Source organism: Bos grunniens, chromosome 17 (genome assembly GCF_055505025.1).
Source record: "Bos grunniens cultivar Pamir isolate PY7600 chromosome 17, Bosgru_T2T1.0, whole genome shotgun sequence".
NCBI lineage: Eukaryota > Metazoa > Chordata > Mammalia > Artiodactyla > Bovidae > Bos > Bos grunniens.
This window is the reverse complement of record NC_141181.1, coordinates 4,161,805-4,186,766: the sequence shown is the minus strand read 5'-3', so window position 1 is coordinate 4,186,766 and position 24,962 is coordinate 4,161,805. Positions and strand designations below refer to the sequence as shown.

The window sequence follows — 24,962 nt, the reverse complement described above, 5'->3', positions numbered from 1 at the left end:
GGTCTGATGATGCCTTTTGGGGGACACTGCGGATTTAACCCTATAGATTTAATCCCATTGTATAAACCAAGATTTAGTTCAAATCATCTCTTAGAAATCTAAGAGGCCTGGCACTGTTAACAGTGCGCGGTAAATAATGGATACACAGTTGAATCTGTCCCAGTGACTGACAGTTCAGGGAAGCCACAGCTGAGGGGAGGGTGGAAGGACACCAGCAGGACACGCAGGAGCAGACCAGAGGACGAGGCCTGAGGTCAGGAAGCTGACTCAGCTCCGAGGAAGCCGCGGGGACAGGCGGCAGGAAAGGGAGGAGGACACGACAAACTTTAGTTAGTGACTCAAATGTAATTTTGTCAGCGTTTGCTTTTTAAAAAAAGTCTTCAGAATTTGTCTGCAGAAGTGAGAATTTGGAAATTTGCTTTGGCTGTATGATTTTAATATCTAAATGACTAACTTTGCCATCTTTAATATCTAAATGACTAACTTTGCCAACTTTAATATCTAAATGACTAACTTTGCTGTATGATTTTAATATCTAAATGACTAACTTTGCCAAGTTAAAAACTTTGTCCTTCCTTAAGTGTTCAGGTTCCACTATTCATAAATCTACCAAATTTAAACATCACTTTAAAAGGGACTTTGGCTTTTGTTTGATCCTGTTTACAAATTTTGCTAATTAAGCCTAAATAATTTTAGCAGCATTTATAAGTGTAATGTATTTGATATTCTCTGTATTAGTTTGACTTAGTAAAACTTTACTGAGTTCTTAAACAATGCTTATATAACTAATACACTTCTAAGAATGATAAACTGTAAACTCTGTTAAATGTTTCAATGTATGACAAGTACTTCGATACATGTTTATACAATGAAAAATTTCAGCTTAAAATCACAATAAATGAAGTAAGCATTTTAAGTTGGAATTACAAGCCTGACCTTGACTCTAATAGGCCAAATTAAAAAAAAAATGTGACAAGTCTTTAAAAAACAAATACGGATTCCTTAACACAAAATATTAATGTAAATACTAATTAAAGTCTTCCAGAGTTTGCATCCAGAAACTTTCTGGGTCAAGCATAACCATCTACACAGTGTCCAAGAAGACAGCAACCTCCAGGCTTTGAAAGGTAACACAAATAAGGAATCATTACATCATCATACATAATCTGTGAATTCCTTCATAGAGAGGTGGCCAATGATATGGATTATGAAGCTGGCAACATTCTTGTCTGTGACCGTGGTTGGTACACACTGAGCCCTGTTTGTGCTTTTTAATAGGACTGAAGCTAGAGAAGGCAGTGGTCACACAGCAATGTCCCTGGGTTTGAGTCATTATCATGAGCTCATTTTTTCCATCCACACGGAAGGCAGCGACTTCTATGCAGGTTGCCACATCACATGGTTGGATTTAGCAGCTATCTGATTCTTAAAATATTTCAACATATTTCCCCAGGCGCTCCAAAGAACTGGGAAATTGATAAAATTCTGCCTTCTTTCCCTGTTCTTCCTGATGGATGAGGCCACGCAGAATTAAAATGATACCAGCTGCTCACTAGTGGCTTCGTCTGACTCTGTGGTTGGAAAGAATACACCAACATTTCTTCATTCTTGTTTTTAAACAAGGTCAGCTATCGTGTGGCAAGGATAGGAAGTTGGGGCAAGAAGTCACTGGTCACACTTCTGTCCCTTGAAGTCTCACTGTGTCTGTAATGTCCACACTCCATTCCTCTAGACCCAACTAACCCTCCGAAAAGACTCATCAACCCATTACTCAACAAGTAATAGTTGATTAGCGCCTCCTGCAATCTCAGGGCTGCTGAGGCGTCACTGTACAGAGGAGCACAAAGGCCACGCCCTCATGAAATATACTCCCGCCACAACCAGCTGCTGTATGCGAATTTGAAATCTCCTTGTCTGTCGTCTAGTACATGTCTTGCAACAGGTGAAGATTATTGCCTTGTCTGGATTCTTGTATATTTGAATCTAACTCATAACAACTGACCTCATATGTCATCTTCGTGGTTTGGCCCTTTGCATCTGGGATAGTGCATCAAAGAACTTGAAGAAAAGTCTCTTTCCCTCTTTTTTCATCTTTCCAAGTTGTAGATTCCTGAAATACTTACAAATTCTTTAAACTAAAAAAGAATCACAAATTTTTATGGGCTTTATGTTCTGAGTTAACTTAAGACTGATGCTTCTGATCCTTAGAAATATGTACCAACAAGTTTGAAATCAATGTAGACCAGTCACTTGGACTAACAGATGAAATAGTCAATGTTACTCTGAGAACTTTTGTCTTTTTTTCTTTTCTTTCTTCCCTCCTTTCTTTTTTCTTTCTTTCTTTTTTAAAAGAATGAACATTTAGGCCATCAGGAATGGTCTAGGAATACATTAATTCCTGGAATCATTGTAGCCCAATGAGTCTAGTCCTGGAATGGATTTTGTAAAATTTGGGTGATGAATTGCTCTGACTATGCATGGAGTAGTATTGGCAAGACAGAAAGCTGAAAATGAGCATTCCAGAAGGGATAAAGCCATCTGAATATGATATTAGAAGATTTTATGATTTATACTTCTGTGTAGTTTAGACTTCCTGAGCTACTTAAGAAATAATTTTCTTTCCATCAAGAAATACCCTAGTTAGATCTCTTGCAAGTGAGAAATTAATGTAAACTTATTAAGGTAAAAGTAGATGTTTTATAAGCAAGGCAGAATGACCTGTTGGAGAAATTAGATGTTTTCTCCTTCCTTCTATAAAAAACAGACAAATGGTCCTCTATTTTGGAGGCCTGATATACCCATTCTTTGCTCTTGGAGAGAAGAGGATTATTTAAACTCAGTTTTATTGAGATAATTTGTATAGAATAAAATTTATCAATCTAAGAAGTACCGTTTGATGAGCTTGACAAAGACATACAGTCGTGTAACCATTATCACAATCATGATGCAGAACATTTCCATTATGTCCCAAAGCCCCTTATTGGCCCCGATAGTCAGCCCTCTTCCCAAGCTGGTTTCCTGATATCTCTGCTCTCTGTCATGATTTGTGTAGAATTTCATATAAATGGATTCTGTACTATGTATTTGCCTGTGTCTGATTTCTTTCACTTAGTATCATTCTTTTCAGATCATCCAGTTCTTGTATATTTCAGTACCTCTGTCTTCTTATTGTTGAGTAGGAGAAGGCAATGGCACCCCACTCCAGTACTCCTGCCTGGAAAATCCCATGGATGGAGGAGCCTGGTGGGCTGCAGTCCATGGGGTCGCTAGGAGTCGGGCACGACTGAGCGACTTCACTTTCATGCATTGGAGAAGGAAATGGCAACCCACTCCAGTGTTCTTGCCTGGAGAATCTCAGGGACAGGGGAGCCTGGTGGGCTGCCGTCTATGGGGTTGCACAGAGTCGGACACGACTGAAGTGACTTAGCAGCAGCAGTAGTCTATGGTATAGATATACAACAATTTATCTATTCACGAGTTGATAGATACTTGGGTTGTTTCTAGCCCTGAATGAAGAATATGCTTTTTTTGTGGATTTATTTTTCATTTCTAGTCGGTAAATACCCAGGATTGAGACTACCGAGTCATTGATAAGGTATTAATATAATTTTACAAGAAACTTTCAAACTTTCTGGGAGTGTCATTTTGCACTGCCAGCAGCAGTGTATGAAAACGTTTGTTCTGTATCCTAACCAACACTTGGTATTGTCAGTCTTTATCTCTTTAGCCATTCTAGTGAGCACGTGGGCTTCCCTGGTGGCTCAGTGGTAAAGAATCTGCCTGTCAATGCAGGAGATGCAGGTTTGATATCTGGGTGGGGACGATCTCTTGGAGAAGGAAATGGCACCACACTCTAGTACTCTTGCCTGGAGAATCCCATGGACAGAGGAACCTGGTGGGCTAGGTCCACGGGGTCACAAAGTGTCGGACACGACCGACAACAGCACAGTGAACAGGCCGTGGTATCTCGATGTGTCCCACCTCCCAGTTTTATTGAGACATGATTGACATGTAATACTGTATTAGTTTAATAATACAACAATAATAATTTTGATATTATTATTATTAATAATTTGATATATGTATGTGTTGTGAAATAATTATTACAACCTTTTTACATAATATCCAGCATGTTAATAACATCCATCACTTCAGTTACCATTTTTTCTTGTGTTGAGAACTTTTAAGACTTATTCTCTTAGCAACTTTCAAAGTTATAATAACAGTATTATTAATTATCGTCACCTTGCTGAACATTACTTTCCCAGAATTTATGCATCTGATAACTGAGAATTTGTACCTTTTGACCACATATGAAGAGGTCAATTTTATTCTGAAGGTTTTGGTAAATTTTCCAAGTTTCCAAAATGTTTAAAAGTGAAAAATATTGCTCTTCATATGAGATCATAGGCAACAGAAGACAATCTCACATTCGGGCCCATGAAAAAACTAATAGTTAAAGAAGTTGTAGCTATTAAACAAGATGATTTGAAAATCTGTTTAGAGGATGTAGAACTGGAAGACTGTACTTCAGGAAAATGGAAAATGGATAACGAGATATCTGAAATTCCATGATCAGACCAGGCTGAATAGAAACTGTAATAACGAGAGCTTAGCTATGAGAATTTTCCACCATGACAGAACTTTAAAGACACGCTTTTTTATACTAACTAAAGACATTCACGGTTGAAAGTGCCAAAGTCTGCTCAATGTCATATCTTCCTTCACAATATTTAAAATCCACAGGATACTTGGATCTCAGTGAAAATTTGATGATTGGAGAATAATTGAAAACAGTTCAGAGGATGCCTTGTGCTACCTACATACTTTTCATTTAAGACAAAATAATATATAAACTTTGGAGAATGTTACTTTCTTTAGAAAAACCTAACATTGAATTTGGTCAGTGTCAACTTGGTTCTTCACTTAAATCTTATCAGTGGCCAGAAAATTTATCCAATGCAAATATTAAGTAGAATCTAACACCCAGTGTTTTCCAGACACTAGGCATATTTGATGTTAGCAATATTGTTGTTTTCCAGTTGCCAAGTTATGTCCGACTCTTTGCGACCCCATGGACTGCAGCATGTCAGGCCTCCGTATCCCTCATCATCTCCTGGAGTTTACCCAAGTTCATGTCCATTGAATCAGTGATGTCGTCCAACCATCTATACTCTGCTGCCCTCTTCTCCTTTTGCCTTCAATCTTTCCCAGCTTCAGGATCTTTTCCAATGAGTTTGCTCTTCATATCAGGTGGTCCTTCCAATGAGTATTCAAGGTTGATTTCCTTCAGAATGGACTGGTTGGATCTCCTTGCAGTCCAAGGGACTCTTGAGAGTCTTCTTCAGCACCACAGTTTGAAAGCATCAATTCTTTGGCGCTCTGCCTTCTTTATGGTCCAACTCTCACATCCATACATGACTACTAGAAAGACCATAGCTTTGACTATGACCTTTGTCAGCAAAGTGATGTCTTTGCTTTTTAATACACTGTCTAGGTTTGTCATAGCTTTCCTGCCAAGAAGCAATTGTCTTCTAACTTCATGGCTGCACTCACCATCCCCAGTGATTTCAGAGCCCAAGAAGGGAAGTCTGTCACTGCTTCCACATTTTCCCCTCCTATTTGCCATGAAGTGATGGGACTGGATGCCATGATCTTAGTTTTTTGAATGTTGAGTTTTAAGTCAGCTTTTTCACGCTCCTCTTTCACTTTCATCAAGAGGCTCTTTAGTTCCTCTTCACTTTCTCCCATAAGGGTGGTGTCATCTGCATATCTGAGGGTATTGTTATTTTTCCCAGGAATCTTCATTCCAGCTTGTGCCTCATCCAGCCCAGCGTTTCTCATGATGTACTCTGCATATAAGTTAAATAAGCAAGGTGACAATATACAGCCTTGACGTACCCTTTCCCTATTATGAAACCGGTCCGTTGTTCCATGTCTGGTTCTACCTGCTGCTTCTTGACCTGCATACGGGTTTCTCAAGAGACAGGTAAGGTACTCTGGTATTCCCATCTCTTTCAGAATTTTCCACAGTTTGTTGTGATCCACACAGTCAAGACCTTAGTGTAGTTAATGATGCAGAAGTAGATGTTTTTTCTGGAATTCTCTTGCTTTTTCTATGATACAATGGATGTTGGCAATTAGATCGCTGGTTCCTTGGCCTTTTCTAAATCCAGCCTGAACATCTAGAAGTTCTTGGTTCATGTACTGTTGAAGCCTGGCATGGAGAATTTTGAGCATTACTTTACTAACATGTGAGATGAGTGCAATTGTGCGGTAGTTTGAGCATTCTTTGGCATTGCCTTTCTTTGGGATTGGAATGTAAACTGACCTTTTCCAGTCCTCAGCCACTGCTGAGTTTTGCAAATTTGCTGGCATATTGAGTGCAGCACTTTCACAGCATCATCTTTCAGGATTTGAAATAGCTCAACTGGAATTCTATCACCTCCACTAGCTTTGTTCATAGTGATGCTTCCTAAGGCCCACTTGACTTCACATTCCAGGATATCTGGCTGTAGTTGAGTGATCACACCACATGGTTATCTGGGTCATTAATATCTTTTTTATATAGATCTTTTGTGTATTCTTGCCACCTCTTCTTAATATCTTCTGCTTCTATTAGGCCCATACTGTTTCTGTCCTTTATTGAGCCCATCTTTGCATGAAATGTTCCCTTGGTATCTCTAATTTTCTTAAAGAGATCTCTTTCCCAGCTTCAGGATCTTTTCCAATGAGTTTGCTCTTCATATCAGGTGGCCAAAGTATTGAAGCTTCCACTTCAGCATCGATCCTTCCAATGAGTATTCAAGGTTGATTTCCTTTAGAATGGATTGGTTGGATCTCCTTGCAGTCCAAGGGACTCTCAAGAGTCTTCTTCAACACCAGTCTTTCCCATTCTATTGTTTTCCTCTATTTCTTTACATTGTTCACTTAGGAAGGCTTTCTTATCTCTCTTTGCTATTCTTTGGAACTCTGCATTCAGTTGGGTATAACTTTCCTTTTTTCCCCTTGCCTTTCCCTTCTCTTCTTTTCTCAGCTATTTGTAAGGCCTTGTCAGACAATCATTTTGCCTTTTTGCATTTCTTTTTCTTGGGAATGGTTTTAATCACCACCTCCTGTACAATGTCAGGAACCTCAATCCATAGCTCTTCAGGCACTCTGTTTATCAGATCTAATCCCTTGAATGTATTTGTCACTTCCACTGTATACTCATAAGGGATTTTTAAGTCATTCCCTGGTAGCTCAGTGGGTAAAGAATCTGCCTGTAGTCAGGAGAACCAGGTTCGATCCCTGGGTGAAGACCTCCTGGAGGCGGAATGACTACCCACTCCAGTGTTCTTGCCTGGAGAATCCCATGGACAGAGGAGCCTGCGGGCTGCAGCCTGTCGGGTTGCAAGAGTCAGGCATGACTGAACCACCAGCACACATACCCGAATTGCCTAGTGGTTTTCCCTACCTTCAATTTAAGTCTGAATCCACACTCAGCTCCTGGTCTTGTTTTTGCTGACTCTATAGAGCTACTCCATCTTTAGCTGCAAAGAATATAATCAATCTGATTATATTCATTTTACATAGGGACTATTAAATTCTATTCTTCAAAAATTACAGATGTTATTGACATTGTTCAAAGTAGAAACATTTTGAAGAATGATTATTTGTGTACAAAGATCTGTATATTAATTAGTGCAAGGATTACAGCAGATTTTCATTAGGTGATTTTTGATGGATGTTATTTTTTATTATTTTCTTTAACTAGTACAAAATATTTTATGTGAATAAGACACAGACTTTTTTTGATAACTTCATTTTAGAATTTCAGTCAGATTCTCAAAAATATGGATACCATTAAAGTTATATTTAAGTGAATACATTTTCATATTGTGTTCATTTAAAAAAAAAAAAAGTTTTGTGGTTAAATAAGTTTTGAGTTAGAGAAGGTCTGATATCCTACCAAAAAGAAGCTAAGGTATTTTGGACTCTGACCTGGGTTTTGCCACTTGGCTGTGAGCCATATGGCTTGAGTCAAATTCTTTAATCACTTGAACTGAAAGGTGTTATAATATCAAAACTATTTATTTCACCTGCTATTGGGAGACTCAAGTGAAAAGATTCATGTGAAAATGCTTTGAAAACGTGAAGAACTGAACACGTACAAAGATGTGCCAGAGGAGAACGTGCGGAGTTTTGAGGAGAGTGTAGGAGAAATCTTCATTGCAAGGAGATGATACTGGTAATATGTTGTGGGTAAATACATGATTTTTACCTTATTTTGTCAGAATATTCTAATCGACTTTGGGATTACAAAGCAATAACATCAGTCTATCTAGGCAGCTCTACTAGAAAAGATTCACAGAGAAAGAACAGAGGTTTTAGTTTCAGGGCAAAAAAATTGGAAAGAAGTTTTCCCAAGGATCCACTTGAGAAATCATGAGGAAGGGTGGGGGGGATTTTGAAGTAATAAGAAGGAAGTCTTTCCGACAACTGGAGAGCCAGGATGGTCAGGAATGAGGAGAAAAGTCCACAGGTAATCAGTAAACTGTACAGAAAACCAGATTCCACCCTCTCAAGTTCACGTTCATGCCTGTAGATTAAGTTTGCCTGAGACTGGGGCCTTTAATGAGACCTGCTGCTGCTGCTGCTAAGTCGCTTCAGTCGTGTCTGACTCTGTGCAACCCCAGAGACAGCAGCCCACCAGGCTCCCCGTCCCTGGGATTCTCCAGGCAAGAACACTGGAGTGGGTTGCCATTTCCTTCTCCAGTGCATGAAAGTGAAAAGTGAAAGTGAAGTCACTCAGTCATGTCTGACTCCTAGCCACCCCAGCCTACCAGGCTCCTCCGTCATGGGATTTGCTAGGCAAGAGTACTGGAGTGGGGTGCCTTTGCAATGAGGACTAGGCATGTAGAATAGAAAGAAAGAAACCTTAGTTTCGGGTAAAATTCTGGTTTCAAGTCTCATTTCTGCCACTTAGAATTTGCATGGCATTTCCTCCTGTGTCAAAGAGGAACAAGAATGCTTCTTCAGTCTCTGATCTCAATTTAGGAAGGGCAAATGTAATTATGAAAATAAAATGTAGTTTATGACTATCAAGGTAGTTCGTTTCCCTTACAGACACGCTTCACTAGTTTCTGTGGCAAAGAAGAAAGCCAAACTAGGCTGTTTGTTTTGCGAATTACCCACTTTGAGAAACAAGGATGGAAATGCTTAGGCTCAAATCGTAGACGCAAGTGGAGTCCACACCTTTTCATCATAAGAGCAGGGATGGCAGGTGGCAGGCAGCTACGGACGGACAGTCAGCGCACCACAAAGGGACCACCACAGGACTGAAACGTTTAAACTCCGTCTCATCCTCATCTGCTCTTCAGGCAAAATTCTGCTGCGTTGGTTTGGATAGTGATTGACGAGTTATTCTAATGCAGGAGACTGTAAACTTGAGAGTGGAGGTGGGCCGTGTAGATATGCTGACGGGGAAATAGTGTTGAAGAGGGCGTAGGGGCAGGGGTGAGCCCGAATTTGGGCATCCACGGGTGCAGAAGAATGGAGAGGTGGAGTTTAAAGACCGAGTGTTTCAGGGTAATAGGCTTTGGGTGCTCGAGGCTTCAGGAAAATACTGGTTGGGTAATAAGCCTTCTCGTTGGTTTCGAAATCTAACTGTGTGATGGGGGAATCCCACACGGAGGCGTGAAGCATCTCCCCGCAACCCGGGCCCCAGCGCCCTCCTCCGACCCGGGCAGCACCCGGCAGCTGTCCGGGCAGCACCCGGGTCACGGTCCCCGCCGGAGACCGTGGGGAAGCGCGGCGGCGCGCTGGGCCACAGGGGTTACGCGCACTCCGCGGAACCGGCGGTCCCGCACCCGCGAGGAGGGGGTGCGCACGTTCCCGCGCTTTTCCCGGGCCGCTCCCGGCCGGAGGCTGTGGAAGGCGCTGCAAGGCCGCGCAAGTCCCAGGTACGTCGGTCAGGAATCAGGATCCGCTGGCATCCCCGCTCCGCAGTCGTCTCCGGACCCGGCGGGTGGCCAAGCAGGCAGGGCCCCAGCGTGGCCGAGCGCGGACGCGGGCGCTGGGCATCCCCGCTTCCCTGTCGGCGGCACCCGGGACCCCCGTCGTGCCGCGCGGGTCCCTGGGAGAGTGGGGCACTGGGCCCCGAGGCCGCGACGCTCCCGCCGCCCCGCCCGCGCAGTCCCGGGGAGGAGCGGGGGCCGCCCGGAAAGGGACGGGGGCGCGGCCGGGGTTCGCCCAGCCCTCGGCGTCCGGGTGTCCGCGGGCCGCGGCGGAGCGCAGAGTCCTGGAGCCTCCTAGCGGGGCTCCGCGCTGCGGGCGGCCGCGTTCCCGGAGGCGAGGGGCGGGTGGCCAAGGTTCCCCGAAGGGCCGCCCTCTCGCCGGCCGCTGTGCCTGCCCCGGCCGCTCCCGCCTCTTTCACTCGAAGCGGCTGTGACGGGGCCCAGGTGGAAGCTTTCCAGGGTGCACAGGTGCGTCTGCGCTCACTGCTTACCGCAGAGACCCGGCTTCCAGGGCTGGGATTTCCCACCAGGGCTCAGAAGTGGGACAGGGTCAGGACTCGGATCTGCCCAGGACTCTCGCTCCCCGCACCCCGAGCCTGGCCTCTGTCCCCGGGGTGGGCTTCACGCCCTTTGAACCTCTATAAATGAGAACTTGTGTTTAGAACTTCTATCCCAGGCAGGAAAATACTTTTTCCTGTTTGGGGAGAAAAAAAAATCTGGGAGAATAGAAATTGTTCTGGGTGTGAGCAGTTCAGGTGGGTGAGATGCTTGTACTCTTGTAAAAGGTCTCCTCTGCACTGCCTGCAATGTTGCTAACTCAGATCTTGGCAAAAAGCAACTGGGAAGTAGGATGACCTGACTTGAAAGTAGAGACAAAAAAAAGGCAGATATCCTTATTCACCAGTATTTTGTTTCTTCCTGTTCTGAGCAGAAAACATTTGTATCTTTAAACTTTTTGTAGTGAACGCATTTTACAAACATTGCCTGAAGTTGACAACTTGTTCTGGAAGTTTCTAAGCCGTCAGTTAATTTTTTTTTCATTGTGTTACTTAAGAATTTGATTTGATTGGTTAAATATCTTGTTTTGATTTTGCTGATTGAGCATAATTAATTATATGTGGCATCTTGGTGTAACCTCTTCATAAATATCTTTAAGTAAATTGCTTGTCAAAAATTTTTTTTATCTCCACAATATCATTTAAAATTTACGTCACTGTGCCCTCATACAGAAGAGGCATGTCTGAGTTTCTGAGTGCTGTCTTCTTCCTTATCTATCGTTATGTTTAAAAAAATCCGGTTGTTGCTTCTTGCTATCTATTCTTACTAGGTTTATTTTCCATGTTGCTAAAGAACATATGTATTTGGGTACTTCTTTTAACAACTGTCTATGCATAAAATTCTTCTTTAGGTCTTTAATGTCTGGAAATGTCTTAGCTTTACTCTTGGATGATTATTTAAATAGATGTAAATGTCTAGACTAACAGGTATGTTTTCTCAGCCCTTTGGGGCTATTATTCCATTGTTTTGAGGTTAGATGAGAAATTTCTATTCTTTTTTTTGCTTGGGATTTAATATACATTTATAATTCATGAACTTACATTTTTCTTAAGTTCTGAAAAATTCTTAGTTATTTGAAAAGACCCTGATGCTGGGAAAGATTGAAGGCAGGAGGAAAAGGGGACGACAGAGGATGAGATGGTTGGATGACATCACCAACACAATGGACATGAGTTTGAGTAAACTCCGGGAGTTGGCGATGGACAGGGAGGCCTAGTGTGCTGCAGTCCATGGGGTCGCAAAGCGTCAGACACGACTGAGTGACTGAACTAAACTGATATCTTTTAATATTTGGATCCATACCAGCATTTGTGGCAGACCTTATGGGAGATTTCTAGGATGCTAGCTTCTAGCCAAGTGGAGACCGAGGGTCAGAGGGCAGAGATTTGTGAGGGCCCTGTTCACAGAAGGTGTAGCCTCTTCTCTGTGCCTGGCTTTATGGAGAGCCCACTTGCACTTCTCTGCCAGGCATCTGGCCACCAGCCTGTCCCTCTCCAGTCCGGCTTCACCTCAGCATCCCAGCCCTTGCCCTGGAGAGAAGTCTGCTCCTGCTTTCACTCTGAGCCACAGGGCTTCAGCTTCCTCTCAGCTAGATCGCCTCTAATGCCAGGCTTGCTCCTCAGACTCCTGTCCTATCCTAAGTCTGGGACCAATAATTCCTCACCACTCTGGCAACTTTCTGAATTCTTTAGGCACATGATTTTTATACTTTGTGCAGGTCCACAGCCTTCATTAGATGTGACTCCACTCCATCTAACTTGAGCATCCCTTCCCTTTCCTGGTGTCTTACATTGAAGAGTTCTCTGCCCCCTGCTATAATGTCTTGAGGAAATGTGAGGAGAGACAAGTAATTCTAACCTTAAGTATCAAGTTGTTAACCATAGTTTTAGCATTATCAATAATTATTATTTGTTGAAAACTGGTCATGCAATAGGTGTCATATAACATTTATATGAAATAGCTCAAGACCTCTGCTCATATACACTTCACCTTTTAAAGAGAAAAAGAAGCGAGGACAAATTTTAAAATGGGCATCAGTTCAGTTCAGTTGCTCAGTAGTGTCTGACTCTTTGCGACCCCATGAATCACAGCACGCCAGGCCTCCCTGTCCATCACCAACTCCTGGAGTTCACTCAGACTCACGTCCATCAAGTCAGTAATGCCATCCAGCCATCTCATCTTCTGTTGTCCCCTTCTCCTCCTGCCCCCAATCCCTCCCAGCATCAGAGTCTTTTCCAATGAGTCAACTCTTCGCATGAGGTGGCCAAAGTACTGGAGTTTCAGCTTTAGCATCATTCCATCCAAAGGAATCCCAGGGCTGATCTCCTTCAGAATGGACTGGTTGGATCTCCTTGCAGTCCAAGGGACTCTCAAGAGTCTTCTCCAACACCACAGTTCAAAAGCATCAATTCTTCGGCGCTCAGCTTTCTTCACAGTCCAACTCTCACATCCATACATGACCACTGGAAAAACCATAGCCTTGACTAGACGGACCTTTGTTGGGAAAGTAATGTCTCTGCTTTTGAATATGCTATCTAGGTTGGTCATAACTTTCCTTCCAAGGAGTAAGCATCTTTTAATTTCATGGCTGAAGTCACCATCTGCAGTGATTTTGGAGCCCCCCAAAATAAAGTCTGACACTGTTTCCACTGTTTCCCCATCTATTTCCCATGAAGTGATGGGATCAGATGCCATGATCTTCGTTTTCTGAATGTTGAGCTTTAAGCCAACTTTTTCACTCTCCACTTTCACTTTCATCAAGAGGCTTTTTAGTTCCTCTTCACTTTCTGCTATAAGGGTGGTGTCATCTGCATATCTGAGGTTATTGATATTTCTCCCAGCAGTCTTGATTCCAGCTTGTGTTTCTTCCAGTCCAGCGTTTCTCATGATGTACTCTGCATAGAAGTTAGATAAGCAGGGTGACAATATACAGCCTTGACGTACTCCTTTTCCTATTTGGAACCAGTCTGTTGTTCCATGTCCAGTTCTAACTGTTGCTTCCTGACCTGCATACAGGTTTCTCAAGAGGCAGGTCAGGTGGTCTGGTATTCCCATCTCTTTCAGGATTTCCCACAGTTTATTGTGATCCACACAGTCAAAGGCTTTGGCATAGTCATATTTGACTTTAAATCTTAGTATAATAAAAAAAAATTGGTATAGATTCCTTAAGATTTGTGTACTATCTTACAAAGTGGACAAAAATCAAGTAAATTTTGGTTGTTCAGTAAAATTATACTAAGAGGATTTTTCCTCCAACAATGATTAAGCAGGAAGACAATGGCATAGACATAGGCGCAAACAGTAGTAGTCATCTCATCTTAACTCTGTTACTTTTAGAGGTGGGGACAATGCTGGATCTGTGGCCTCTGTGGGTTCGTGTCTATTGTCTGCTGTTTCTGCTCTTCTTGTGCTTATTACCTTGCTTCCGTTAGTGCCTGGTTGTTTTTGTTTTATACTGGACATTGTATCTGAAAACTTGTTTCAGATTTTCAAATGACATCTGAGGCCTAGGATGATGCTGTCTTCTTCTGAAGCAAATTTTCCTTTGCTGCCTAGTGCTAGGTACCCGTGAGCACTAGCTTTCCAGAAATGATCTTGGTCCTTATTCAGAGATTGAGGCCGCCTGAGCCATCTGGATAAATCAGAGCTGTGATGGAACCTCTGTAAGGACTTATCTTCCTCTAATTTGGCCTTTCCTATCCAATCCATGACTGCCCCAGACCTTAACACTTAACTCCCTGTCTTCTGAGGCTGTCAAAAATGCTCTGCAGCTTGTCAGACTGTGATACTGTGTTCAAAGTGATAAAAATCAAGGCTGAAAATTTTGGCAGAGAATTTGAAACTATCTTGCCTGGAGAATCCCATGGATGGAGGAGCCTGGTAGGCTGCAGTCCATGGGGTTGCTGAGTCGGACACAACTGAGTGACTTCACTTTCACTTCCATGCATTGGAGAAGGAAATGGCAACCCACTCCATTGTTCTTGCCTGGAGAATCCCAGGGATGGGGAGCCTGGTGGGCTGCCATCTATGGCGTCGCACAGAGTCGGACACGACTGAAGCGACTTAGCAGCAGCAGCAGCAGCAGCAGCAATGACATAGCAGATATGTAAAGGAACCAAATAGAAATTATATAGCTTAAAACTATAATAATAAAAAAATTTAAAATCAGTGGGTAGATTTAACAGTAAATTAAACATAGTTGAAGAAAAAAAAATAAACTAGAAAATAGATCAGAAGAAAATGGTTAGACTGAAACTTGAAGAGACCAAAGTATGGAAAGAACAGAGTGGAGAGAGACATGGAGACACAGCTAAACTAGTGCCCAGAGGAAAATCCATGACCTGAAGCGGGTATGTCAGCAGTGAGGAGCGGCTGAAAGTGAATGAGGAAACATCTGTCCAAGGAAACGCAAATGAGAATGTTAAAATAAATCCAGAGAAAGCAGAAGGAAGAAAATAGTAATATAAGAATAGAAATTAATGAAGTAGAGAATCGAGGCTCTGTTAACTGAAAAGTTGGTTTTTTGAAAATGCTAATAAAGATGATAAACCTCTGGCAAGACAATCGAAAAAGAAAGCAGGCATGAATAACTCATCTAAGGAGTAGAATAGAGGTCCTGTAGACGTTAAAATAATAAGAGGATGTAAGTAACTATGTCAGTAAGTTTGACGAATTAGGAGAAAACTTGATAAATTCCTTGAAAAACATAACTGACAAAAGAATAAAAAGAAAATCTGAATCATTCTGTAACTGTTAATATATTTAACAACAACAACAGCATTAGGAGGAAGGAAATTCAAAGGGCAATTTTATTTATGAGTATAGATTCAGAAATTCTAAACAAAACACTATAAACAAAATCCAGCAATATATAAAAAGGATAATCAGTTCAGTTTAGTTGCTCAGTCATGTCTGACTCTTTGCGACCCCATGAATCGCAGCATGCCAGGCCTCCCTGTCCATCACCAACTCCCAGAGTTCACTCAAATTCATGTCCATCGAGTCAGTGATGCCATCCAGCCATCTCATCCTATCGTCCCCTTTACCTCCTGTCCCCAATCCCTCCCAGCATCAGAGTCTTTTCCAATGAGTCAACTCTTCACATGAGGTGGCCAGGGTACTGGAGTTTCAGCTTTAGCATCATTCCTTCCAAAGAAATCCCAGGGCTGATCTCCTTCAGAATGGACTGGTTGGATCTCCTTGCAGTCCAAGGGACTCTCGAGAGTCTTCTCCAACACTACAGTTCAAAAGCATCAATTCTTTGGCGCTCAGCTTTCTTCACAGTCCAACTCTCACATCCATACATGACCACTGGAAAAACCATAGCCTTGACTAGACGAACCTTTGTTGGGAAAGTAATGTCTCTGCTTTTGAATATGCTATCTAGGTTGGTCATAACTTTCCTTCCAAGGAGTAAGCATCTTTTAATTTCATGGCTGAAGTCACCATCTGCAGTGATTGTGGAGCCCAAAAACATAAAGTCTGACACTGTTTCCACTGTTTCCCCATCTATTTCCCATGAAGTGATGGGATCAGATGCCATGATCTTAGTTTTCTGAATGTTGAACTTTAAGCCAACTTTTTCACTCTCCACTTTCACTTTCATCAAGAGGCTTTTGAGTTCCTCTTCACTTTCTGCCATAAGGGTGGTGTCATCTGCATATCTGAGGTTATTGATATTTCTCCCAGCAGTCTTGATTCCAGCTTGTGCTTCTTCCAGCCCAGCGTTTCTCATGATGTACTCTGCATATAAGTTAAATAAGCAGGGTGACAATATACAGCCTTGACGTACTCCTATTCCTATTTGGAACCAGTCTGTTGTTCCATGTCCAGTTCTAACTGTTGCTTCCTGACCTGCATACAGGTTTCTCAAGAGGCAGGTCAGGTGGTCTGGTATTCCCATCTCTTTCAGAATTTTCCACAGTTTATTGTGATCCACACAGTCAAAGGCTTTGGGATAGTCAATAAAGCAGAAATAGATGTTTTTCTGGAACTCTCTTACTTTTTCGATGATCCAGTGGATGTTGGCAATTTGATCTCTGGTTCCTCTGCCTTTTCTAAAACCAGCTTGAACATCTGGAAGTTCACGGTTCATGTATTGCTAAAGCCTGGCTTGGAGAATTTTGAGCATTACTTTACTAGCATGTGAGATGAGTGCAATTGTGTGGTAGTTTGAGCATTCTTAAGGATAACACATCCAGACAAATGGGTTTATTTTAAAAATGCGAGGTTGCCTTAACACTAAAGGTTGCCTTAACACTATCTGTGTAGTCACCAATGTTTATTAACAAAGTAAAGAAGGAAATGTTATTATCTCAATAGTTACAGGAAGAAAAAAAGAATTTGATAAATTTCAGCATTTATGAATAAACAGAATAAAGTATAAGGAAAAAGGAAATCAAATGAAAAAAGGGAATAAAATGATCATTATGCCTGGATGATATGATTATGTATGTAGCAAAAAAACAGGAATTTATAAACTGTGAAAATTGCTGAATTAGTTTTGCAAGGTTGCTCAATGTATGGTAAATATGTAAAATTTAATTGAATTTCTCTCTCTGTATCTATAGGTATATGCCATATATAAGTAATACTATTTTTAAAACTTCAAAAGTATCAAATGCCTAGGAATAAATATCACAAAAATATGCCAAGACCTCTGTATGGAAAAATCATAAGGTATTATTGCAATAAAGAAGACCAAAATAAATAGAAATATATCATGCTCATGAATTGAGAACTTCAATATTATAATGATGTCAATAATTCCCAAATTATCTATAGATTGATGGTATTGCCAATTAAAAATCAATGGATTTTGTTTTTGAAACAGTTAAGCTAATTCTGTAGTTCATAAGAATATACAGAGGGCCAAGACTAACCAAGGCTCACTTAAAGAAGAACAAGGAGGAAGGCCTTGCTCTTCTGGATATGAAGATGAGTCATATATGTAATGTTGCCAGTACAAAGATAGATGCGTAGACATCGGATTGGAATAGAGAGCCTTGAGGAGGCACACTCACCCTTAGATGGACGTGTGAGTATTGGCAAAGGTAGTATTGTTGTTTCCCCAAAATGATCTTTTGAAAAAGGTACTGAGTCAAACAGCTTCCTCAGTGATTCAGCAGGTAAAGAATCCTCCTGCAGTGCGGAGACATAGGAGACATGCGTTTGATCCCTGGGTCAGAAAGATCCCCTGGAGGAGGAAATGCCAACCCACTCCAGTATTCTTGCCTGGAGAATTTCGTGGACAGAGGAGCCTGGTGAACTACAGTCCATGGGGTTGCAAAGAGTCAGACATGACTGAGCCACTGAGCACGGGCGCGCGCACACACACACACCGAGTCAAACACTGCTTTCTGCACTTAGTTTCTCAGGAAGAGAAAGTTCTGATGGTCTGATTGTCCCTCAACCCAACAAACCCCCTTGCTCTGCCTGGGATTCTCAGCATCCCTCCTGTCTGCTAGTCGTTAAGTGCAAAACAGGTTGAAGAGCATGGAACCTTTTTCTTTTGGTTAAAGAGCACGCTCTTCCTGGAGCTGCTTCTAGTGAAAGGTGGTCAGAGAGAGCTGTTGTTTGGCTTTGTGAGACCTCTAACTCTTGGGGGCATCAGGTCCGACAAGAGGTGTGTTCTAGTGGAAGGTCTGAAGGGTACAGGTAGGAGGTGGTAAATCCACTTGGTTAAGCCTAGCCCTTTTCTTAAGCTGCTTGCTTTTTCATCCTCTATAATTCATTTACTCATTTTTCAATCCATGATTGGTCCTGCTCCATATTCCTACGTGGTACTGTGCTTTTTATGTCATTGTTCAGTGGTGGTCTACCTGTGTTAGTGTTGTTGGAGGTGTTAGGGAGTTCATTTTTTATCCTATTCATATATTCCATTTCTCTCTTGGTTATTTCTTGGTGTATATGTGTGTGTGTGTGTGAAGAATTGATGCTTTTGAACTGTGGTGTTGGAGAAGACTCTTGAAAGTCCCTTGGACAGCAAGGAGATCCAACCAGTCCATCCTAAAGTAAATCAGTCCTGAATATTCACTGGAGGACTGATGCTGAAGCTGAAACTCCAATACTTTGGCCACCTGATGTGAAGAACTGACTCACTTGAAAAGACCCTGATGCTGGGAAAGATTGACAGCAGGAAGAGAAGGGGACGACAGAGGATGAGATGGTTGGATGGCATCACTGACTCAGTGGACATGAGTTTGAGTAAACTCTGGGAGCTGGTGATGGACAGGGAGGCCTGGCGTGTTCCAGTTCTTGGGGTCACAAAGAGTCGGACACGACTGAGTGACTGAACTGCGCTGATGTGTGTTATATCTCATTCATTTATGGCTGGCTCGGTCTGTGTTGCTGCGTGTGGGCTTCTCATTGAGGTGGCTTCTCTTTTTGTGGAGCATGGATTCTAGGTGCATGGGCTTCAGTACTTGCAGCACATGGGCTCAGTAGCTGTGGTGCAGCTGAGTCTCCTGCATTGGCAGGTGGCTTCTTAACCACTGGACCCCAGGGAAGTCCCATGTTTTATATCTTACAGAACATTTCTCAAGAACTGGAATTAAGCCATGATGTCAAACACAGTCATTCATTTGAACCTCTTTTCTTTGTAGGTCAAATGACTGGACAATGCCACGTGCTTTGTGGACAGCGTGGGTCTGGGCTGTAATCATCCTGTCCACGGAAGGAGCCTCTGATCAGGCTTCTTCTCTGTCTTGTGACCCAACTGGTGTCTGCGATGGCCATTCCAGATCTTTGAACTCCATCCCCTCTGGTCTCACGGCAGGTGTGAAAAGCCTTGACCTGTCCAACAACGAGATCACCTATGTCGGCAACAGAGACCTGCAGAGGTGTGTGAACCTGAAGACTCTGAGGCTGGGGGCCAATGAAATTCACACAGTGGAGGAAGATTCTTTTTTTCACCTAAGGAATCTTGAATATTTGGACTTATCCTATAATCGCTTATCTAACTTATCATCCTCCTGGTTCAGGTCCCTTTATGTCTTGAAATTCTTAAACTTACTGGGAAATTTATACAAAACACTTGGGGAAACATCTCTTTTTTCTCATCTCCCAAATCTGCGGACCCTAAAAGTAGGAAATAGTAACAGCTTCACTGAGATTCATGAAAAGGATTTCACTGGACTGACTTTTCTTGAGGAGCTTGAGATCAGTGCTCAAAATCTGCAGATATATGTGCCAAAGAGTTTAAAGTCAATTCAGAACATTAGCCATCTGATTCTACATCTGAAGCAGCCTGTTTTACTCGTGGACATTCTTGTAGATATTGTAAGTTCCTTAGATTATTTAGAACTGAGAGATACTAATTTGCACACTTTCCATTTTTCAGAAGCATCCATCAGTGAAATGAGTACATCGGTTAAAAAGCTTATATTTAGAAATGTGCAATTCACCGATGAAAGTTTTGTTGAAGTTGTCAAACTGTTTAACTATGTTTCTGGGATCTTAGAAGTAGAGTTTGATGACTGTACCCATGATGGAATTGGCGATTTTGGAGCACTGAGTTTGGACAGAATTAGACACCTAGGTAATGTGGAGACGTTAACAATACGGAAGTTGCACATTCCACAGTTTTTCTTATTTCATGATCTGAGTAGTATATATCCACTCACAGGCAGAGTTAAAAGAGTCACAATAGAAAACAGTAAGGTTTTTCTGGTTCCTTGTTTACTTTCACAACATTTAAAATCATTAGAATATTTGGATCTCAGTGAAAACTTAATGTCTGAAGAAACCTTGAAAAACTCAGCCTGTAAGGATGCCTGGCCCTTCCTTCAAACCTTGGTTTTAAGGCAGAATCGTTTGAAATCACTAGAAAAAACGGGAGAACTTTTGCTTACTCTGGAAAATCTGAATAGCCTTGATATCAGTAAGAATAATTTTCTTTCAATGCCTGAAACTTGTCAGTGGCCAGGAAAAATGAAACAGCTGAACTTATCCAGCACAAGGATACACAGTTTAACCCAGTGCCTTCCCCAGACCCTGGAAATTTTAGATGTTAGCAATAACAATCTCGATTCATTTTCTTTGATTTTGCCACAACTCAAAGAACTTTATATTTCCAGAAATAAGTTGAAGACTCTACCAGATGCCTCCTTCTTACCCGTGTTATCAGTTATGAGAATTAGCAGAAATATAATAAATACTTTCTCAAAGGAACAACTTGATTCTTTTCAGCAACTGAAGACGTTGGAGGCCGGTGGCAACAACTTCATTTGCTCCTGTGACTTCCTGTCCTTCACACAGGGACAGCAGGCACTGGGCCGTGTCCTGGTCGACTGGCCCGATGACTACCGCTGTGACTCTCCCTCCCACGTGCGGGGCCAGCGGGTGCAGGACGCCCGGCTCTCCCTTTCTGAATGCCACAGGGCGGCCGTGGTGTCCGCCGCGTGCTGTGCCCTCTTCCTGTTGCTCCTGCTCACGGGGGTGCTGTGTCACCGTTTCCACGGACTGTGGTACATGAAGATGATGTGGGCGTGGCTGCAGGCCAAGAGGAAGCCCAGGAAGGCTCCCCGCAGGGACATCTGCTACGACGCCTTCGTGTCCTACAGCGAGCGGGATTCCTACTGGGTGGAGAACCTCATGGTGCAGGAGCTGGAGCATTTCAACCCTCCCTTTAAGCTGTGTCTTCACAAGCGAGACTTCATTCCTGGCAAGTGGATCATCGACAACATCATTGACTCCATTGAAAAGAGCCACAAAACCATCTTTGTGCTTTCGGAGAACTTTGTGAAGAGCGAGTGGTGCAAGTATGAGCTGGACTTCTCCCATTTCCGTCTCTTTGATGAGAACAATGATGCTGCCATTCTGATTCTGCTGGAACCCATTGACAAGAAGGCCATTCCCCAGCGCTTCTGTAAGCTGCGGAAGATCATGAACACCAAGACCTACCTGGAGTGGCCCGTGGATGAGACTCAGCAGGAAGGGTTTTGGTTAAATTTGAGAGCTGCAATAAGGTCCTAGGATCCTTCATTAAGGGTCAGTCTTGGTCTGGTGGTGGTCCTTCTATTGCTAGTTATAACTGAGTCCATTCTGACTCAATTATATGTAAACCATCCAGTGAATATTCACTGGAAGGACTGATGCTGAAGCTGAAGCTCCAATACTTTGGGCACCTGATGTGAAGAGCTGACTCACTGGAAAAGACCCTGATGCTGGGAAAGATTGAGGGAAGGAGGAGGAGAAGGGGACGACAGAGGATGAGATGGTTGGATGGCATCACTGACTCAGTGGACATGAATTTGAGCAAGCTCCAGGAAACAGTGAAGGACAGGAAAGCCTGGTGTGCTGCAGTCCATGAGGTTGCAAAGAGTTGGAATTTAGTGACCGAACAACAACCATATATAAACTATTGAATGAGGACCTGCTTACTAAAATGACTAAAACTGTTCAAATTTTGTCTAGAGTGCTGTTTTATCAAAACTGCGACCAAATTGGAAAAACATGGTTCTAGGCTTTTATTTATCCTATGAGACAGTCATGATCTCAGTCCATTATTGATATGTGAATTATCTGTAGCAATTGGCTTAGTTCATTAGGAAACAGCAGAAATGAATAGATTTTAAGTGACTTTCCATCAGCTTTCTGCCAGGGGACTCATCCATGTCTGGAGAGGGTGTTCTTTGTCCCCCAGCTGTCCCTTCTGTGTGTGACTGCTCTCAGGAGCAACAAGACAAAATGTTAAAGTCCTTCAGCCAAATGTATTGTTCTCAGAAAAAAAAAGTGCTGTTTTGTGTCCCCATTAAGCTTTACAGGATACTAAAATACCTAGAGGGTATATTTTAAAATGAACTGTGTGCATCTTCCTCAGAATTTGATAAGTTTCTCCAGCCATAGTTACTTGAGAGAGCGTATATAACCCAAGGTGCAGTAAATTATGTATTTCTATGGAAATGAAACTGATGAAATAAATACTCAGTTTTGAAGAATTTAAAGCAGTCTTCTACATCCCTGATGCTGATCTTCAGCCTTTAGTTATGTGTGAGGTTCTCATTACTGTCTGGTTACTCTGCTCCCTGAATCATATTGCTTTTTCCTTCTTTTAAAAAGTCTTGTTTCTAATTCTAAAAAGGGCCCTCTTTTTCTCTTTCTGAAATGTTATAGAAGTATGTGTGAGCTAAATAAATTTTTAAGCAAGCATCGACCTAGAGGTTCCTCACAATGACTCAAAAATATTTGATACACAGTGATTTAAAAGAAAGATACTACTTCCATATGTTAATTTTTAGAATCTAGATAATAAGGCATTAAATGAATGCATTAAATTTAAAAGCAAGGAGCTGATCCTGGATTTTGTGCAACTCTCTTGGTAAGCTGGGAACCATGTGTGAAGGAAGTGACCTTGCTTCATCTTCAGCCAGAACTGGGTCTGTGTGGTTTACTGGGGTCTGAAGTCAGAAAGCCCTGGGTTAGGACAGTGCATCTCTGGGTAAGTCGGTCTGACCGCAGATATTTCCCTGTCACAAAGACAGGGCAGTAATGAATCCATCAGAGGGTCCTGTGTCGAGACCGATATTCAGCAGAGTCAGTGAAGCACTGGGCGTGTGCCCCGGGGTGCTGTTCAGGCTGAGGAGGCAAGAAGAACGCCTGCAGGAATGGAGACCCGGGTGCCCACACAGGCCAACAGGCGCCTGTGGCGGATGTTAGCGATTATTATTTCCACGGAGTGGTTCATCTCATTAGATATTATGGGTTGTAAATGAACATTTTTGTGTTATGGGTCCTAGTGGGGATCTCGGGTATATTTTCTGCTGTTTGCAGAAAGTTATACCAAAGAAATAAGTCCATTAAATGCATAATAGGCTTTAGTCCTTGGGAAACCCAAGGGTGGGTTCTTCTCTCTTACAAACTCCTGGGAGCATGCAATGGAGGAGACAGTAGCCAGTCTAATAAAAAACAGGCAAGTTCAGGAAGAGGAAACGAGAGATGCCACAGAAACCAAAGACAAAATGGACTTTTTGCTTTACTTCTCTATTTCCTACGTAAGTATAACATTGTCATGAGAACCAGACAAATTTAACATGGATGTGATCTGTAGATTTAATTTCAATAATTTAAACAGCAACAGGAACAGCTTCATAGTTAATTGATAGATCTAAAATAATTTTTTGAAAAGAATCTTTATTTTTTTTCATTACAAATGTTAAACTGTAGAAATTTTGGAGAAGAAACTACAGCATATAAAAGAAATTAAAGAGTCAGCTCTTATCCCTTCACCTTGAGCTAACCTCTGGTAACTGGAGATAGGTTAGTGCTCTCCATAATTTTTTCAATGTGTATATATATATTACTTCATAAAACTGAGATTAGATTTTACATGCTTAAACTGTATAAAGAAAATAGCATCTCTTTTTTTGCCCCTGATATTGTTTGGTAATTATCTAACATTTCTAAGCTCTGAAGTTCAGTCACAATTCCATGCAGACATCTATTGGTTTACTTGCTCAGAGTTCTAAAGGGCCATCATGCAGCTCTCCATAAAAAATAAGTGGCAAATACCCCAGAGGTCGAACACATCAGAGGTCACATACAACAGGTCATTTAAGGACTCTTGTACAGAAGAGAAACTAAGTGTTAGTTGGTGTTTATCCAACTGCAAGGTGCTTTGTCAATACCCAGTTCAAGAATCTCGTTTTCTCTCTTTAACCTTGCACATGGCTGCTATGTAATATATATGGAATTGTTGAAATGTCTGCTGAGTAGGGAAATAAACTAGAGTTAAATCTTCTAATAATCTGGATGATGAGCCAGTTGTAATACTGAAGCATTGAGTAGTTTCAAGAAGGAAAATTACCAAAAGGTAGAAATCTTAATCTGAGGGACTTCCTTGGTGTTCCTGTGGTTTAGAATCCACCTTCCAACGCAAGGGATGTAGGTTTGATTCCTGGTGGGGGGACTAAGATCCCATATACCTCGGGGCAACTAAGCTTCTGCCCTGCAACTAGAGAAAGCCTATGCATTCCAATGAAGACCTGGCACAGCCAAAAAAACATCTTAATGTGAGATCTCATCATAACTATGATGGAATTTTGTATAAAGGACATTGCCAACATTTTTTTAAATTTATTAAGTACAATTGATTTATAGTGTTGAGTTAATTTCTGCTGCACAGCAAAGTGATTCATTTATACATATGTGTCCATTCTTTTTCACATTCTTTTCCATTATGATTTATCACAGAATACTGAATATAGTTCCCTGTGCTACACAGTAGGAAGTTGTTGTTTATCCTTTCTATATATAATAGTCTGCATCTGCTAATCCCAAACTCCCAATCCAACAGTCACCTGGCCCCCCTCCGCACTGGCAACTCCAAGTCTGTTCTGTCTGGGAGTCTTTCTGTTTCATAGATCAGTTCATTTGTGGCATATTTTAGATTCCACGTATAAGTGATAT

The 24,962-nt window shown here is 42.0% G+C and overlaps 1 protein-coding gene across 1 annotated transcript; it reads left to right on the top strand.

Annotated features, from left to right (window-relative positions):
• The first annotated feature begins 8,993 nt into the window (after positions 1–8,993).
• On the top strand, positions 8,994–22,501 carry TLR2 (toll like receptor 2). Its single transcript, XM_086349357.1, has 3 exons — positions 8,994–9,202; positions 9,667–9,944; positions 19,160–22,501. Exons 1-3 carry the CDS (start codon positions 9,077–9,079, stop codon positions 21,528–21,530), a joined length of 2,775 nt encoding a protein of 924 aa, XP_086205483.1. The 5' UTR covers positions 8,994–9,076; the 3' UTR covers positions 21,531–22,501.
• The last annotated feature ends 2,461 nt before the right edge of the window (positions 22,502–24,962 follow it).

Excerpts from the sequence above, each read along its gene's own strand:
- TLR2 (XM_086349357.1), top strand. The coding sequence starts at position 9,077 with ATGACTATCAAGGTAGTTCGTTTCCCTTACAGACACGCTTCACTAGTT. Across the intron at positions 9,203-9,666 it reads GAAACAAGGATGGAAATGCT|CCACACGGAGGCGTGAAGCA; the intron begins TAGGCTCAAATC and ends GATGGGGGAATC. Across the intron at positions 9,945-19,159 it reads CAAGGCCGCGCAAGTCCCAG|GTCAAATGACTGGACAATGC; the intron begins GTACGTCGGTCA and ends TTTTCTTTGTAG.